Source organism: Micropterus dolomieu, linkage group LG08, assembly GCF_021292245.1.
Source record: "Micropterus dolomieu isolate WLL.071019.BEF.003 ecotype Adirondacks linkage group LG08, ASM2129224v1, whole genome shotgun sequence".
In the NCBI taxonomy this organism is placed as follows: domain Eukaryota; kingdom Metazoa; phylum Chordata; class Actinopteri; order Centrarchiformes; family Centrarchidae; genus Micropterus; species Micropterus dolomieu.
The window spans coordinates 8503151-8521837 of NC_060157.1; the positions used below are offsets into that span (position 1 = coordinate 8503151).

Here is an 18687-nt window from a genome sequence, read left to right on the forward strand (position 1 = left end):
TATTAGCAGACATGTACTGAAAGTATCAAAAGTAAAAGTAATAAGTGTTGTACAATATTGTTATGTTACCAAATAATTATTATCAATGCTTAATGTGAAAGCATTTTACTTTTGTAGCTGGTTGGCAAGGAGCTAGTACCTAAGTACATTTACTCAAGTACTGTACTTAAGTACAAATAGGTAGGTAGGTTTATTGTCGTAATATAACAACTTATAGAATGAAATTGTGTTTTGTAACTCCCTTCTGCTACATAGCAGACAACATACATTAATACAGAATCAATTGTAAAAAAAAATGGTAAACAGAAATAAACTATAATCAATGAAGCAGTGCTGAGGATGAATTAGAGTTTAAGAGTCTGATAGACTGATCACTTCCCAGAAGGCAGCATGGTGAACAAGCTGTGGCTGGGTGGGTACTGTCCTTTAGTAGGCTATCCTGTGGGCTCTGCATAGGCAATTTTCACACCTTTCCCATTCATTGAAAACCATGTCTCCAAATGTGGTGATTTTGAATTTGATTTTTTTCTGATAAACAGTAAAATATTAAGTGCCTTTATGAGTTGAGAAAATGATCCTACTTCTTAAGCTAAACAAATTATTTCAAACCCCCTTGGATCAGCTGCATCATCACAAAGCTGAAATCAGGGCCGTTTTTCTCATAAAAAGTTTAGGCTACTTTTTGAAAATGTGTCGATCTGATGGTCTTATAGAATATGATGCATTGTAGATTAAACTGCACAACAGTATGTAAAGTAGTTTAAATTAGCTCAACCAAACATCTACAGCAGTAAGTTTGTATTATTTTAATTGTCTGACTTTACACAACAGTCCTGAACTATTTTATCCTGTATGAACCATGAAAAGCACTTTGTTTTGAAAAGTGTTGTCATAATAAAGTTTTTCTGTTATTATTATTATACATATTACAATATGTTGCATTCTTCCAGACTATGTAAACAACAGAAACAGAAACAACGATAAACTGTTGATAGCAGTACTGAAAACACTTTACAAAGAGAATAAACCGTGTGTTTGTTTTAGACCATGGATTTATATCCTAAAGTTTGCGTTGTCTTTTAGTCGGGATAGCGGTGATTGGCTGATCCTGATCCAATCGATAGCTGCAGTCCCGACCCTTCCGTACATTCACCCAGTGTGATTTAGCGCACACATAGCGGAACACGGTAAGTGTCTTGAGGAGCTTAAGCGCTGTGTAAAATTAGCATTTTAGAGCTAATTATCCAGCTTGTGACTTTGTTGGTTTAATGATTAGTCCCTAATATTTGGGCTCTCTCCGATGAGACAGCAAATTACTTCTGGCACCACTGTAGTGAAATAATTCTTGTGGGCAAAATGGCTTAGCTTACAAGCTAACCTAGATGACTGGTTAGGTAGCTAACGTCAGCTAATGACTAACTAACGAGTAAGTAGTTTAATGACCGGTTGTAACGTTATCCCATTCGCGTTCAGATATGTAGTAACGTTAGTTTATCCACATGCTAACGGGTACCCAGCGAGCGTCTCAAAGCTAAATTAAATACAAACCGAGATTTGAGAGTTCAGCCTTATGCTAACTGGCTAACTAACTTATTAGCCCACTGTGTTAGCTAAACAGTTGTGTTGACCGTTAGGCGACTTAAAATGGAGTTTAATGTTTGACAAACAAGAACTAACGTTAAACTGTGAACTCAAGTTTTCTCTCTCTCTCTCTGTCAAACCAGCGCGAGTTAAGGCAGTGTTTGTGCTGCACAGCTCGTTTCGTTTCCAGGCTAACACCAAATAACGTTAGCTAGCATGTGTGTTAGCTAAATGCTAATATTTTAGTTGTCAAGCTAAGTCGTAACGTTAAACAAGCTTCTTTTTGGTATCTGAAACTTAGCGTTAAATTCACATTTAAGTTATGCCGACCCATTTTTTAATTTGATAGATCATTTTAAACGGTGCAACAGTCACAGTCAGCATTGGGGAAACTAATAGCCACACCCTTCCTTTCGAAACCAGCTACAAGTTGTCACGAAAATAAGTTTTTATTTATTTATTTTTTCAATATATTACCGCTACTCGTTAACTTATAAAGTATATAGTTTTAAAAGTTAAACTTTTTAAAGTGTTTTACGGACGTCATGTAGAAGTATGTTGTGGTCTTAATTTTAAATCCATTTGCCCTCTTCTGGCTCTGAGACAATATTTTCCGTATGTTTTCTGTATGTCACTGAAGAGTAGCTTTGAGTAACCCAGGTGTCCATAATTAAAATAAATCCACTAGCTTTGTAATCAATGTTCTTTACTCTTTGTGTGTTGATCAGCAACAGGTGTTTGAAGGGATAAGTTTTGTTTGTTATGTAATGCGACAACTCAGCTCCTGACTCTATAAAGTAAATCCACACAGCCCTGAAATTGGCAACAGGTAGTCATCCCTCAAAAGCATCATCAACGCATACAATGATCAGCAGATGATTTAATAATACTTCTGATTGCCTCTTTTTTTTCCAGTGATCTGCCATATAAAACTTCAATTTTTTTTTTTTTTTTTTACATTTTCTTATTTGTGTGCCTTTCGATATGCAGCACTTGGACATTTATCTAGAAAACAGTAATGTAGTGCTGATCTGAATGTAAACACTTAAATATTTGGTTTAATTTAGGGCCAGCTTCCCGTCTGAACAGTTTGGTGCAGCCTAGCTTTCTGGCTCTCAGCACCTGCCGGCTGACATCAGTGTACCTGAGGATCTGTTGCCCCCCCCCCCATCCTCCCCAGATGTAGAGGGAGTTGTCATCTGCAGCAGCCGTGTACACAGTAGGTTAAAGCTGTTTTCACAGCATGAGTGTGTGTTTTTCTTTGTTTCACTGCACAGATTTTGCTTAAAATACACTTTTGTATAAGGCTTTGTCCATTTGTATAATTCGGTAGATTTTTAAAATTTTCTTCTTTATTATAAATGTGGGATAAAGTGTTGGTTTGCTTCTAGCATTGCTTAGCACTCTTATCAGCAAAGCCACCAAAAACTCATGAGTAGGACTGCTGAAGGTTGTCAGCTGAAGTGCTTGAGTCTGAGCACGTATCTAATCAGGGGCAGGCTTAGGTTTCTTATCTGATGTTGAGGCAAGTTTTGTGACACCTACATGAATTTACATGTTGAACACAGGGTGGTTTGCCTCTACCTACATTTTTAGGCCAACAAATGCATCAGGCATGCATTAGCATCACCCTTAGGTGCGCGCCCTCGCCCTGCTAATGATTTCAGTGCAGTGGTCGCGCATGCACCCTCTGATCTCCGTTTTCCAGTTTGTATGGTGTACTTGAGTAGAGGAGGGTCATTACAATGGCTCTTTGTGGAGTGCCTCGTGTGCCTGTCTCACACTGTGGGTTTCTGGTGGCGCTTCATACGTCGTAGTTAGAATTGCAAATGCCGGTCAAGTATGACAGTGGTTTTTTGTATTGTTTGTCTCAACATCTGACAAATGTCCCACAGACCTTGTATGCTTAGTAGATTCAAAGAGGTTCTTAAAATGAGATTTTACTGTGCATCACCCCCTCTTTTGACATTTGTACATCAAAAGAAGATTACATTTGCATTTAAAATGTAGCTCTTTGAAAGCACTTTCCACCACTTGTGGCTTTGTACATGCTTGTGAATAGTTTTGTAAAGTGATTATTGGCCACCCCAGATATATTTTTGTGCTGCCACTCTAAAATAATAATCTAATAAACTCTAATAATCTCTGAGCTTTACCTTAAAATCAGAATTAATTTGATAATTAGAGGGCACCTCAAGATAAAAATTTTCTCTGAAATGCTGAATGTGAAACCTACAACAATGACGGATTTGATTATCAGTGTGCGGTGGTGGTTTTCAGTGTTTACAGTAACACACTTTCAGCTTAATTTAGACACCTAAATTAAATTGTCTTAGAAAAGACCACAGTGCCACAGAAGAAAAGCCTTCTTTATTACCCAGTTGCTTAATGGTGCATTTATAATTATAATAATCAGGAAAGTTGTCAGACATTTATCACTTTTTATTTGCTGAATGATCCCCGGATGATTAGATTGAAATTCATCCTAAACACTGTGAAGGTTCTTCTGACTGCCAATATTTTCTAGGCCACGTACTCTTTGTCTAAACTGTGTCAGGCTTATGGAGTTGATGATAAGGTCATTCTCTGTGGCCTTTCTCCTCCGTATCATAATGAGATCAAGTTATTTGTGGCACCGGAACTCTTACCTACAGACTGCACTGCCATTTTCAGAAATTAATTATTCCTTGATGCCAGTGCTACTACTGGCTGAAATGCTGATGTGAATTTCTGTACTTCACAATCCAGTCTTCGGTTTCCTTCAGCTCTTCTTGATGTTCTTATTATTTTAAAGGCGACGCCCCTATTGTCATGACAGCTGAAGTCCCATGGTAGTGGGTGGGAAAGTGAGCTAATTTTTTGGCGAAGGAATTACATTTTAATCTGCTGATGTAATTATATTTTTCATTGTTGTGGTGCTTCAATGACAGGGTTTTCACAATGACCTCAGCTTAGTTGATGGCTTAACTACTTAATGTACTGTACATCACTGATTATGTTCTCCTGTGGTAAAAAAGATGTTGTGAATACACTTGTTTGTCTTGATGAAAATTTTACAGTAAGATGTGTTCTTGGAAAACGCTGGTTTAGATTTAACTGGCTAGCTTTCTCATTCGTTCTGTCCTTTCACAGACCTTTGTGCTGTCCAGTGAAGTTGCCCACCATGCGTGAGTACAAGCTTGTGGTGCTGGGATCAGGAGGCGTGGGAAAATCAGCACTGGTGAGTAATGGCTGCTGCCATGTGTAGGACTCAGCAGCATCGACAACTAGTTTTACTGACATGATTATGATACACTTTACAATTAATTAGAGAGCTTTGAATGAGAATGAGATTCTTTAAAAGTGTAGATAGATCTTTAGTTCTACAAAAACTGCATTGTGGTACACGGCTTTCTTCTGCCGATAAATTATATGGGGGTGTGGTATTTCAGGAGGCCACAATAAATAAAAGAGTAGGAGGGAAGAATAGGTCTGAGTCATGGGCTGGGCAGCTTCAAGAATATAAATGATATTTGTAAAGAAATGAAATAGGCTTCTAGACAGAGATAAATTATGATGCTGAATTGTAATATTTGAGTCTACAATAGGATAAATTAGTACAAACAGTGAAAGAGTGTGCCAGTTTTTGATTAATATTTCTGTCTTGATGTTTTCCTTTGCTTCATTTGTACATTTCAGACAGTCCAATTTGTGCAAGGCATTTTCGTGGAGAAGTATGACCCTACAATAGAAGACTCCTACAGAAAGGTAAGCTCAGGAGCACACTTTACGCACGACGTTTGACCTCCTGAACTTTGTCAAAGCAGCTCCATGATTGGCTGTGTAAACGCCTTCGTGTGCCTATTTGTCTTTCTCGAACAGCAAGTCGAGGTCGATGGGCAGCAATGTATGCTTGAAATCCTGGACACAGCTGGAACAGTAAGTCAAGACAGACCCGGGCATCAGATGGAGAGGCATTACACGATGAATACAAACAGGCTGCTGATGGCTTCTCCTCTGTTGTTGTTTATATAGGAACAGTTCACGGCTATGAGGGACCTGTACATGAAGAATGGCCAAGGTTTTGCTTTAGTGTACTCCATCACAGCGCAGTCGACATTTAACGATCTACAGGACCTCCGGGAACAGATCCTGCGAGTAAAAGACACTGAGGATGTGAGTGTTAAGTGTTGTATCTATCTTTTCACACTTCCACACTCACGTATTTTTGATAATGATTTTGCATATTGTCGCTGTCCTGTCTAAAGCTTGTATCTTCAAAACAATTAGGGCTGCAACTAACAAAAATTTTCACTGTCGAATAATCTAATTGTTTTGATTGCTTTATGTAAAAGTTTTAATTAGTTTTAATTAAAAGAAATAACAATTTCCTACAGCCCAAGGTGATGAAATGTCTTGTTTTGCAAAAAATATTCAATTTACTTTGATATAAGATAAGGAAGAGCAACAAATTCTCACATTTGAGAAGCTGGAACCATCAAATGTTTAGCATTTTTGCGTTGCTTAAATGATCAGTCATACAAATAGATGCCCATTAATGTTGCTTGATTAATCTGATAAACGTTGCAGCTACCGATACCAATAAAGAACTTCATTCGATACCTTGCATAAAATGCCACTTGTTCAAGCCATAGTAGTTGATTGGTAGCCTATTATTATTTTTATTGTTGTTATTGATAAGCAAGGTTATCTATTTTAATTTTTTCTTGTTTCAAATAACTGTTTGTATTGGGAAATTGTATCAGATCGCTCCTCATCCTAATTTGGTCATCCTCACGTGTAGGATTATATGGGGAAAGACTACAACTTGCGAATGTTTTTATATTTGAATGAGAGAAGAGGAGTTAAATAGTTTAGTGACCAAATAAGTTGTGGAAAATGAATTTAAGGTATTTTTTTTTTTATACGTGTATTGAAAGAAAACAACGGAAAATTATTTTCTGAATTGAAAGATCTCCCCAAGTACTTTTTCCTTCAGTGGTGAGTCGGAAACCTCCTCCAAAAACGACAATCACAAGTATAAACCAAGAAAAGAGCCTGTTTAAACAGGTCACTTAACTACACTAAAGACTCACAAACAGGGAAAGAGAGGCTGCACGTCCTGCCAATCAAACCAGCCACAGCTGTAGCCGGAGGCTCTGTGAGTAAAATCAGCTGATCAGTGACAAGTGATGGGATTAGCAAATAAAAAAATAAGTGTTAAATGATGCCAGAAGGTGAAACCAATGGAAATCCAGCTTGTGGTTATAAAGATGATGTAGAAAATCAAAATCACCAAATTTGGAGATACATTGTTTTTGTCAGACAGCAACAATATGTTTATATGTACGTTATAATGTTTTATTCTCTATCAGGCCGCCTCCTCTGTGGAGAGTTTCTCTTCTGTGATAACCTTTGGTGTTTCTCTGTATAATCTGCCTGCGTTGCCTCTCAGGCTCATCACTCCCTCATTAGATTCGGCTCTGTGGGAGAGAGAGGGCAGAGCAAGAGGGGGGCAGGAACTTTGAGACAGGGTGGAAATGTCAGAGCTGTTGTTAGATGTTATCTGCCACTTTCAGTCTTGGTCTCTTTATCTCTTGAGTTCAAGAGAGGATAAACAACATGCTGATTGTGTGCTTTATTTATTCATAGCAGGTTGCTTGATTGGACTGTTTCTTGGTTGAGGTCTCACTTTGCTAAAACATTTTGCTGTTAAATATGTGCGTCTCCTGGTACATAAGATCATAAACCAGTACCGGTTGTTGAAACATTGTGCTGTGTTGAAATGTCAAAGCAATATTTAATATATTGTATTTTCCTGTTAATCAATCAGGTTCCAATGATCCTGGTGGGAAACAAATGTGACCTGGAGGACGAGCGTGTGGTTGGCAAGGAGCAGGGCCAGAATCTGGCCCGTCAGTGGAACAACTGTGCCTTTTTAGAGACTTCAGCTAAATCAAAGATCAACGTTAATGAGGTAAATACTATTGCCATGCTACATACAGAATGTATAGCACAGGCCGAAGAGTTAGGCTGTGTAGATTGTGAGGAAGGTGTAAAAAGTTACCTGCTGCAGATGATTGACCAGAACCACACAGATGTCTTCAATTCTAGTGTCTTTATTTGCTGCTAATATGAAGCCACACAGTGAGCCAGAGATGAGCTCCATTAGCTTAGCTAACATAAACTCAGGCAATCGATGAGCAAACAAGCACTAACAATGATAACGTATTCCTGAACACTCTGTCTCTTACTCATGTGCTAGACGCACCAGATGACAGTTGGAACAGTTGGATGCGTACAAGTCCTTAATGTCCATGAGAGTCTGTGTGATACACGTCGGATTTCAGACTGCTTAAGGAGAAAGAGGGTGACTGGGTGTATTTCTGATTGGTCCAAAGTCTGTGTAGTGAGGCAGAGATCAGGTGGAAAAAGAGAGATAGTGGAGGAGAACTGGCCCTAAAGTCACTGCTCAAGGGGAAGTTTTTCACAATGTAATTTGAAAAAGAAACCATGTGAAATGGTGTCCTTTTTAAAGGCTTCAACTAATAATTAATTTTGTATCGATAATCTGTTGATTATTTTCTTGATTAATCGTTTGGTCTGTAATATGTTTAAACAGTGAAAAAAGCCATCATAATTTTCCAAATCTTTTGACAAATCTTCAAATGTCTTTTTATTTATTTAATTTTTTAACTGTACAGGAGCCAACGATTTTCAGTTTACAATAATATAAAAACCGAAGCAATGTTTCATATTCTAGAGACTGGAGTCCCCAGATTTCGTGTCATTTTCCTTGAAAAATTATTACTAATTTGTTCAGCTCTACCAGAAATATAATTGCAGTAGAATATTATTTGAGATTCTAGAAAAAATCTTGGCATTTTTCTTAATTACTCAAAATTACTCAACCATTAATCAAAATAGTTTTCTTTTGATCAATTAATTGACTAATTGTTGCAGCTTTATGGCCTTTTCATACATTCTGCTTTAACAGTGTCAAGAAACATCCATCGGTATATAAAATACTTGCCCCAATTACAAGGTGTGTACTGATGATATAACATCTTTCCTAAGTGACTTTGAGACCTGGAAGCCTCCATCTTTCCCATAACATAACCTTCTTCTGTTTCATGAGAAAATTAATTTTCTCTGCCAGATATCAGGTCTGTGTTCTTTGCTGAAGCATTTCTCTTCCTCTGCTGTAGATTTTCTACGATCTGGTGCGACAGATCAACAGAAAAACGCCGATGGAAAAGAAGAAGACAAAAAAGAAGTCGAGTTGCACACTGCTCTAAAAAGCCTTCCCACAGTAGCTCCAGGCCAGGTGAGTGGGTGTTGAAATAAAAATATATTCCAGACATGTGCAGGGCTCCTGCTGCTCACTGAGCTCTGGACGCTCACTGAATATTTAGAGGTTTATTGCAGCAATTATTACAGTAATTTCATTAACTCTGATTGCACGCAAGCATGTAATGTGTTGTCAGTAACGGGATAAACTCGGTGAACTCAGTGTTGCTGTCACTGATGTCTTTTGAAAAAATGATGACTCATAAAGCATCTCTGTAGGTTTAAGAGTAAATCTTTTGGGAAGTTTACTAAATGAACACAGTCTCGTGTCAGTTTTTGCCAGTTATACCATCATACCACCTGTCCCTTGCAGTTTATATATTGCATTTAAAAAAATAAAAAAAAACAATTAAACGAAAACCCTCTGTTTTCATATATACTGATGAAAAGAAGGGAATACTAGAACCAATGACAACCAAGAAACTGAAACCTAAAACCACCACTTATTTTGACCTAAGATGGTCATGTTGTAAGTCTTTCATGAACTCTGTAGCTCCACCTGCTGTCGGAGCATTGTAACTGTGACATACCAGCCTTACTACGTGTTATGACCTACAAAGCTACAAATAATGCTCTGTACTAGACTTTACATCACCACTGTTTCCCAAAGCATGCCATTGTGTTTTCCCCCTGTGTTTGTGAATATAAATCATTAGTTTACACACACTTTGATATTAAAATCTAAAAAGACTAGACGCGTTAAATATCCATCACAGTGACTTTGCAAATGAAACTACACTGCCTTGGAAAACTATAATAAATACGATATTCAGGTGCCCATATGAACACTGAAACGTATTTTACTCGCATAATCATTCTTCGTGTTTATACTGGCCATTAAGAAAGGTCTTCATAATACACTTCTAATGTAAAAGACGGGGGGACGAAATTCACAATCGTCATGGGGCTCTTCCAATGTCTTTTTAGTACAAAAATCCATTCTTTGTTTCCATCCTCTCTCAAAAAGGGATTTTTTTGTTTTGTTTTTTTACTAAAACTTTGGAAGATAACCGCTCAATTCGCCTGACCCAGACTGCTGAAGCCTCATTAACTTCAGATAAGCTTTGCAGTACATTTTAGCACACATCAAGGATAGATTTTGTCCCTCATCTCATAGGAAGTGCATTAGAAAGCGCTGTTTTAACGGAAAATATGAACAGGAGATTTTATTACAGCAAGCAAAAACAGTTATACTGTGAACCTAACCTTTAAATGTGTGATTTGTATTAAGGGGCTAAAATGTGCAAAGAATAATGGTATGATAATATTTAAGGTTTATTGACCGATTTGATTTCATCAAACCTTCTGCAAAGTATATTCTGTTCAGTGCCGTACTACTGTAACTACTGATGGATTATTCTGGCTATTCACTGTGAAGTAAGTTGTTTTTATCTCACTGGGATAATCTCCCAATCACATAAGCAGGGCTCTCAAAGTTGAGTATTTATTGTTGGACCCATTTTGTTTTTCAAAACGTTTTGTGAGTCATCATTTAATTTTCTAGCAAGGCTGCAATCATGGAGCATAAACATTGGCTTCTTATTTTACGTTTTAACATTTAGCAAGATGCAACAAAAACACTCTGCACTCTGATTTAGTGCGGCACACCTGGCACCGAAACGTCTCTTTCCAAATCTGAAAGAATGGGTTCACCTGGAGCAAAGGCAGGCGGACAACCGAGATTTAGTGCAACTACTTTCAGTCTCATCTGCCAGGAGAAAGTTGACATTCTCTAAGGAAACAATATCAGAGACATTACTTTACTAAACATGTAAAGCAGTGCAACAGGTACAGGGGAGTGGAGAGTGAATGATTGCTCTGTGTATATAGTTAAAATATACTGATGGGAAACACTTTCGTTCATGACTTTTAAGTTTGGGACCTTCTAAACTGAGGCTCCTCTTTTCCCTGCAAACAGCTCATGTCCTTCACAATGTTTAATATGCACTGACTTTTTATTTTTCTTACTTGCAGAAACTTGTAATGATTAACTGTTTCTCAGTGGATCGTGCCAGCATTCCAAGTCCTCTCCAGAGCATTTTGAAAAAGGCTGACAGAGATACTTCACCACTCACAAAATGGCAGGAGATGGCACATTCTCTCAAGATACTCCTCTCTGCTTTTTAATGGCAAAGAAATCCACCTCCTTTTTTTTTGTCAGCCTGATGACAACTCTGCTTTTGTTTTGTTTTTACTTCTCCAAGGTGTCTTTCTTTTGGAAATATCAATGTAAAAGAAGAGACCACAGGTTTAAATCCATATATGGGAACTAAAATGTTTTATTAAAAGTAACATCAGTTTTTGGCCTGTTTGTGACAATACGTTTGCAAAACAATGTGAAATGATGGCCTTCTCATACATTTCTGCACTAACGGTGTCAACAAGGATGCATCATTGTCCATAGGTTCCCCGCTCCTACTTACAAGGATGTGTATTGATGAGATAACATCTTTCCTAAGTGACTTTGTTTTATATTGAAAGCTGCAAGCCTTCCATATTTCCCATAATATATTCTACTTCCATTTTTGCATAATAAAGCTAAGGAAATTAGTATTTTATAGACTGATGGGGGGGAAATGGCGTGTTCTGATTTGTGTCTTGAGGCTGAAAATATATTGTACTAAACCAACTCTAATATTGCTGTCACAGATGATTTTCCAGCTTTTATGAATGATTAAATTTTAGTACATTTTCATTACTTTTGGTCTTTTTTTCTTTATTGAAATTGATTTTTAAATGTCTTAAACAATGTTTAGCGTTGTTAAAAATATTCTGCGGGGTTGGAACAAAACCACTTTTAATGCTTTTCAGTCGTGTGTTTTCTCTACAGCAGACAAAATTATTATATAATAACTATTTGTAAAGTTCTGGTTTTGGTGTTCTAAGAACACACAGCAGTGAGGGGATCAATACCTCCAAGAGAGAGCCTTGACAAGCTGAAAGTGTAACTAAAGTGTTCCCTGTTGGCAGCCAAAACCCAAGTCACCAGGTTTTTAGCAGAGGAGTTGGCTCAGCTGACTTGCAGTGGAGGTTCAAGCCAAGACAGGAAGGAGTAGAGAAAGAGGAACTGTGACTGCATAGGCCCTAAAAAGCAAAAGCAGAATAGAAACTAGAGGCTCTTTCGGCTCGTCCACCTCAGGTGTCGGATCACTTGACTGCAAATATAACCGCATGATGACCGGTACATGACTGGCAGTATGACAGTTTTACACCAGGTGCAAATGTAGCAGAGGTGTTTGTAATAACATCATGTGCCTTTGAAGTTAAGCTAAGCTGTGATGGGAAGTGCATTTATTCAAGTACTGTAATAAAGTACAATTTTAAGGTACTGGTATTTATGTAAGTAAAGTCAATTTATATAGGATCTCTGTAGCTCCAATGTAAGTATTTCCATTTATTTTTTTTTGCGTTTTTATGTCTGTGCATGTACTTGTTTTTAATCTGATAGCTATAGTTTACACATAATCAAATTCCACATATATGAAAAAGGACTATATTATTAAAGATGAAACCAGTAGTTCCTCACAGTGTCATCTTTCAGATATCTTTGAATTGTTAACAAGAGACATTTCCCCTAAACTTCTCAGATGGTTTTATTTAATTAATTGTTTATGACCCAAAAAGGTGAAATGATACAATATTTCAATAAAAAAGCAAATATATTAGAGAAAAATCCAAAACTTAAAACTAAATTGAGTATCAGAAGATAGATTTGTTGCTTCTCTCCTACCATCTTACCACTGTCGTGGAAATTGTAAGAAGAAAATCTTGTAACCATTTTGAGGAGTCCTGCCCCTTATCGTTTGGGGCATGTGACTGAAGTAAATAACCATCTGAAGAAGCCTATTTAAAAGAAGCTCCAGCTTAAACCGCCAAATGCTTCTTCCACATTCACATGGATAGAGCTGGATCTAATAATAAAACAGTAGTCACTTCCGCCATTTTTCTGCAGAAGGAGAACGTCTGATACTTTAAGGCAGTGGTTGTCAAACTGGGGGTCGTAGAGCCACTTCAGGCGGGTCATGAATTTTGCGCAGACTTAAGTTGCATGAATATGATTCATATGGTGGCATAAAAAAGTGCTCTGATTCTTGCAAGGCTATTTTGCTAATCTGACTCTTGTTTTTTTTCAATCGCCAGTAATCAGTTATTCAATATTGTTACTTGTTTTGGCTTCTAAAGGAGGGCGTGACAGAAAAAGTTTGAGAACCACTGCTTTACGGGCATTTAGCTGATAACACTTCTGCACTTTTACTTCATTGGGATTTTGAATACAAGAGTTTTTCTTGTAATATTTTTAGAATGTACTGTGGTACTTTAACTGAATCTGATCTGAGTACTTCTTCCACCACTGGTTACAAGCAAGATGGCATGTCACAATCCTACTGGTCCAGCTGTGCAAGTGGAGCTCGTGCTACCTGTGCAGGAATATGAACGATAATAACCTCTAGCTGTAACCAAACAACCCAAACCCCACTTTGATGCCGAGAAATCTTATTTTTAAAGACAACACACTAGAGGTTTTATATCCTCGCCATTAAAATCCCCTTTCTCTATATCATCACCGCTGATTGATGAGCGGTGGTAGCTGCCCTGGCCCTCCTCCCTGCCTCCTTTCCCCTCCCTCTCTCCCGCACGCAGGCATACAGACCGACAGGCTACGCGACCCCCCTCCCCCCCTTCCATCATATTCCCATCTCTTACTCACTCTCTTCCCTACAACAAACATGGCCGCGAAATCTGACGGTACAACCGTCTCTCTACGAAACGAAATCCCACCCGAGTGTCCTCCCAGGTCGGACCCGCGGCCTCCCCAGCGCCCTTCCGCAGAGCAGCGCTACTCGCTCCCGGACTTCTGCTGGACGCTGTGCGCCCTTTTGGTCTTCTTCTCGGACGGGGCCTCAGACCTGTGGCTGGCCGCGGACTACTACCTAAGGAGGGACTACTGGTGCTTTGCACTGACTCTCGTCTTTGTGATAGTTCCGTCCGTGGTCGTGCAAGTGTTGAGCTTCCGATGGTTCGCCTACGATTTCTCGGAAAGCTTAGAGAGCGGCACGGCTGCCGCAGCCGTGGTGGCGGCGTCGGGAGCGGAGGAGAGCGACTTCAGCACCAAGGACAGCGGCGAGCGGGGCGCTGGCCGCACTGCTGCGGCCGGGGTGCTGCCTGGGCCGGGCACCGGGGGAGGAGCCCGGGGCTGCTGCAGAGTCTTCATGTGGCTCTTCCAGGCCATCATTCACATCTTTCAGCTGGCACAGGTCTGGCGGTAAGTCTGAAAACGCGTAACATGATATGAGAGGAAGGGGAAACTACACATTCTGCCTCTGCCTTTGTGTGTGTGTGTGTGTGTGTGCGCACATGATTTCTCCAAAGCCCAGCTTCACCCCCTTTGGCTAAACGCTTATGAAACGTAATCATTCCGGGAGGTCTGTACCCAAAATCCCAGAATGTCTTTTTGTATTGTTTGACGTTTCTCCCCAGCTTGGAAAGGGAGACTCAGACTCCACCCACTCTACCCCCAGCCCCCTGACGCGCTTTTAGGTCAATCATCTCCCGGGAAAACCATCAACTCATCGACACCAATCCCCTTATATAGAAAATAAAAATCTCTTTGTCTTTTGCAAAGAAAGGGGCTGCTGAAGAAAATGAATAGTTATAATGGCATGAGAGTTGCTTCCTATTTGCAGTGCCCTCCTCCTTATCTCTGTTTAGTGTATTTTCAGCTCTTAGCTTGAGGGCCCTTCTCTTATGTTTGTAAAATCCATATTCTCAAATCTCCCAGCAGTTTCCAGATTGCAAGTCTGTCTCTCTCAGCTGAGCCCAAAACATGTTTAATTAGCAGGAATGCCCTGAGACTAAAAACAAACCAGTGTACACTTTGGCATTACTCTTACATCAATGGTAGTAGGTCTGTAGGTCAGCTACTCAGTCAGTGATGGTGAGGCAGTGCTCAAGCCTCAGTGCTCTGATTGGCTTTGACAGGTTTGAACTGTTGCCAGTCAGAAGGAGGCATTCAGCTGAACTATGGTGGGATGAGGGTTAAACAAAAACGTGATGATATTCAATGACACATTTTTTTTTATTTTATAGACACACTGGTTATAGAAAGACAAATTATGTGTAATGATGACATCAGATGCAAATCAGTTATTTGATTTATCTGCTTCTGTCTGTGTCAATATGTCTCTCTCTTCCTGCCTCCTTAGACAGCCCTATGGGTAATATATATTGATTCCTCATTTCCTCCCGGAGACTTCTGTGTGTGTGAGTGTGTCCAGGACCACATTAAAACATTGTGGCAGTGCAGAATTACCGGTAATGCCATTAAAGCTGTTGTGTGTATGTGAGTGTGAGCGCGCCATTCATCACTGCTGCCCTCAGACCAGCGTGTCTGCACATTAAGAGGATTAACGCTGTGTGTTTTACCCTCAGCTGTTAACTCAGGAATGATCTGTCACTGATACACAGTTAGTCAGGTGAACCGGGGATCAATATGGGTTACCAGAATTAAATGTCAGCACGCAAGAGATGGGATATGGGGTTTATGTTACAGACACAGTGTAAGCGGTGTGTGTGTGTGTGGCTGAGTCTTTGACCCTCATTACTGCACGTATGCTCTATTTTCTCAGTGTGTTACATCCCAAGGCGCACTTTGTGTTGCAGAAACCAGAACAAAAAAGGGTTACAAAACCCCTTTGTGGTTCACTGGGCTTGTTGACATAGGGCTCCTCTGACCCTTGTCCCCGAGGCAATTACAGAGACGTTTATAGCTTCAGTCCTCCGTGGCAACCAACCAGTCTTTTTCAAACACTTAAGTGCTGTGCAGTGATGAAGGTAATGATTACATGTCGTATACTTTCATGGTACAAATCTATATCAGGTTTATGCAGAAATATGTTTGCAAGAGCTTGAACTTGTGTAGCCACAAAATGATGTGTGTTAATTATACAAGGTAATTATGGAACCAGTGGAGAGGAGAGTGGGACTACATGACAGCAAAGCTCAGGAGTTCAACAACGGATTTACAGCAATCCCCCCGGCGCCACCATCAATCTGAAGACTGGATTTCTTTTCTCTCCACAGCCTCTCATATTTAGCTTTTTGTGCAGCTCTCTGACTGATATTATTTGAAGAGAGATTGCAGACAAGCTCTACATTCATCCCCTCCGATGCCTGTCCTAAAATTAAAACCACAGAGCTGCTTAGTTCAGTTTCAGTCTAATCTAAATCCTAGAGGAGCAAGCAAACAGCTTTTTTGGCAAGAACTACTGACAGCTCCCAGAGTTTGCAATAATGAGTTATGACTTCTGAGAGTCTGTGTTTGATGTCCAAAAGTTTTTGAAGTACAGTATTAAGGCCTCAAATTCTGTTCAATCTAACTTTTTCCCCCAACAAAACTGAATGCACTGATGAATGTGTCTGAATTGTGTCTGCCTGTGATACACAGGTACGTCCACGCCCTGTATTTGGGTGTGCAGAGTCGCTGGCACAGAGACCCCGAGCGCCGTCACTACTACTGGTGCATGATGTTTGAGAGCGCCGATATCAGCATGTTGCGTCTGCTTGAGTCCTTCCTGAAGAGCGCCCCTCAGCTGGTGCTGCAGCTTAGCATCATGATCCAGGCCAGTCAAGTGCTGCCCCTTCAGGGTGAGTGCCCCCAAAAATGACCAATCACCACATCAGTCAATCACACGTCTGCAGCCCACGCTGTCCATGATGAGTCACTTGTGCTCGCTTCAATCCGGCCCCCACAGAGCAGGGAAATCTATATTCTTGCTGTGCTAAATGGCAGCTACCCCAGAGCCATTTCCATCCTATTGCTCAGTCTCTCTCTTCCCACCTCCCTTCCCTCTGTCTCCCCAGGGCTTTCAGCTTCTGCCTCACTGATATCCCTCGCCTGGATGATCGCCTCCTATCAGAAAGTCTTGAGAGACTCCCGAGACGATAAGCTACCCATGACCTACAAAGCCGTCATAGTTCAGATTCTGTGGCACCTGTTCACCATCGGAGCCCGCACTCTGGCCTTCGCCCTGTTTGCCTCTGTGTTCCAGCTTTACTTTGGCATCTTCATCGTGGCCCACTGGTGCATCATGACGTTTTGGATAATTCAAGGTGAAACGGACTTCTGCATGTCCAAATGGGAGGAGATCATCTATAATATGATGGTGGGCATCATGTATGTTTTCTGCTGGTTCAGTGTGAGAGAGGGGCGCACTCGTTGTAGGATGCTGATCTACAGCCTGACTGTGTTCATTGAGAATGTGGCGCTCACCACTGCCTGGTACCTCTACCGCAGCCCTCGTACCTCAGACTTCTACGCCGTCATCATGGTGTGCGTGGTGGCCAGCAGCTACGCTCTGGGCACCTTCTTCATGTTTGTGTATTACTGTCTGCTGCACCCTGACGGCCCGGTCTCAGGGTGGGGTTATATTGTGGAGAAGGAGCTGCCTGTGGAGTCGCTGGCCTCCCCAGTTTCCAGCCTCCCGCCAGACCTGGTGAGCAGCCCCCCTAGGACCCTTCAGAGAACTAAAGGGTCTGACAGAGAGCAGGGGACTGGGGTAGATGGAGACGTGTTTCAAGTACGACCACCTCGGGGAGCTCAGGTTGCAGTGCCCAACCTAACACCCAGGACAGAGGGACCTGTCATCCGAATAGATCTGCCCAGGAAGAAGTACCCCGCCTGGGATGCTCACTTCATCGACCGCCGGCTGCGTAAAACCATCCTGGTGCTTGAAAGCGCTGCCCCGGTCACGCCAAGGATTCAGTACCGCTGTCTGGGCACACCCAAAGAAGTGATGGAGTATGAGACCACTGTGTGATGTGCTGAAGGTGCTGTGACTCAGCTCGCTGCCATGTGGACGCCCTGCCTTAAATAAAATGGCAGGTGGATGACTCTCCCTGAGCAGCCTGTTTTCAGCTCCACGCCTACTTGGTTGCTCTCGGTACTGTCAAGAAATGGAGACAAACAGAAAGGGAATGGTGGAACAGAAATGGTGTCTATTTTTTACAAAGACAAAGTGCTGTGATGTTGTCTAATGATGGTGCATATTTTGGTTTCTGTATCATTTCTCAGGTCAGGGTGTGGTACAGGAAGAGGTCGATGTTGGCAGCAAAGTCTGCTGTCCAGTGAACTTAGAGAGAAGCACAGGTAGGCGGAGAAGTGGAGCTTATCAATCAGAGGCACAAAGTCCTCCTCGGCTGAAGGTGCTTCAGCACGCCCTCTCAAGGCGGCCGACAACAGAGACAGGGCTTCAACATGCATGATTATTTATGGCAGCTAGAAGTGAAACATCACTGAACATGATGTAGGAGAGTGAGTATGAGAGGATATGGTAAAACTCGCACTGTAATTTTAAACACAATCTACAATAAATACAACACAGGTAATCAAAATCATAGTTTTCCATAGCTACTCACTCATGTTGAAGGAGTCTCTGAGAATGCTGCTTCACATCTGAAGGGCAGTTCAAAAGCAACATTTGAGTTGAATGTAAAAACAGTTGAAAATGTGATTATTTGTGAAAAGGCTTCAAGCTTTTTCTTGCTGTTAGTGGGATTTACAACGTCCCTGTGGTACTATATTTGTTATTTCGAGGTAAGCTAGAACAAAAAAAAGAGATTTGTGTGTGTTTACAAGCAATCTGTTGTTTTTGGGACATGCCGTCACTATTATTCTAATAAGATGCACCTTCATTCAGAATGTGTATGTACTGAACAATAGCTACATTATGATTTACATTTACATTTGCAGGTTGTGTTCTACGGATAGGACTCTCAACA

The 18687-nt window shown here is 40.7% G+C and overlaps 2 protein-coding genes across 3 annotated transcripts; both read left to right on the forward strand.

Annotated features, from left to right (window-relative positions):
- Positions 1-1037: 1037 nt before the first annotated feature.
- On the forward strand, positions 1038-11608 carry LOC123975167 (ras-related protein Rap-1A). 2 transcript variants are annotated; one of them, XM_046056393.1, is made up of 9 exons: positions 1038-1187; positions 2649-2800; positions 4714-4801; positions 5260-5328; positions 5443-5499; positions 5596-5736; positions 7394-7537; positions 8769-8887; positions 10885-11608. In XM_046056393.1, the coding sequence occupies exons 3-8, from the start codon at positions 4745-4747 to the stop codon at positions 8856-8858; spliced, it is 558 nt and encodes a 185-aa protein (XP_045912349.1). In that variant the 5' UTR covers positions 1038-1187; positions 2649-2800; positions 4714-4744; the 3' UTR covers positions 8859-8887; positions 10885-11608. The 2 variants fall into 2 exon arrangements, with proteins under 2 accessions (XP_045912349.1, XP_045912350.1); XM_046056394.1 differs by lacking the exon at positions 1038-1187 and adding an exon at positions 1272-1426.
- A 2029-nt stretch (positions 11609-13637) lies between these two features.
- Positions 13638-18259, forward strand: xkr5l (XK related 5-like). Its single transcript, XM_046056870.1, has 3 exons — positions 13638-14173; positions 16355-16554; positions 16771-18259. The coding sequence occupies exons 1-3, from the start codon at positions 13638-13640 to the stop codon at positions 17724-17726; spliced, it is 1692 nt and encodes a 563-aa protein (XP_045912826.1). The 3' UTR covers positions 17727-18259.
- Positions 18260-18687: the final 428 nt, after the last annotated feature.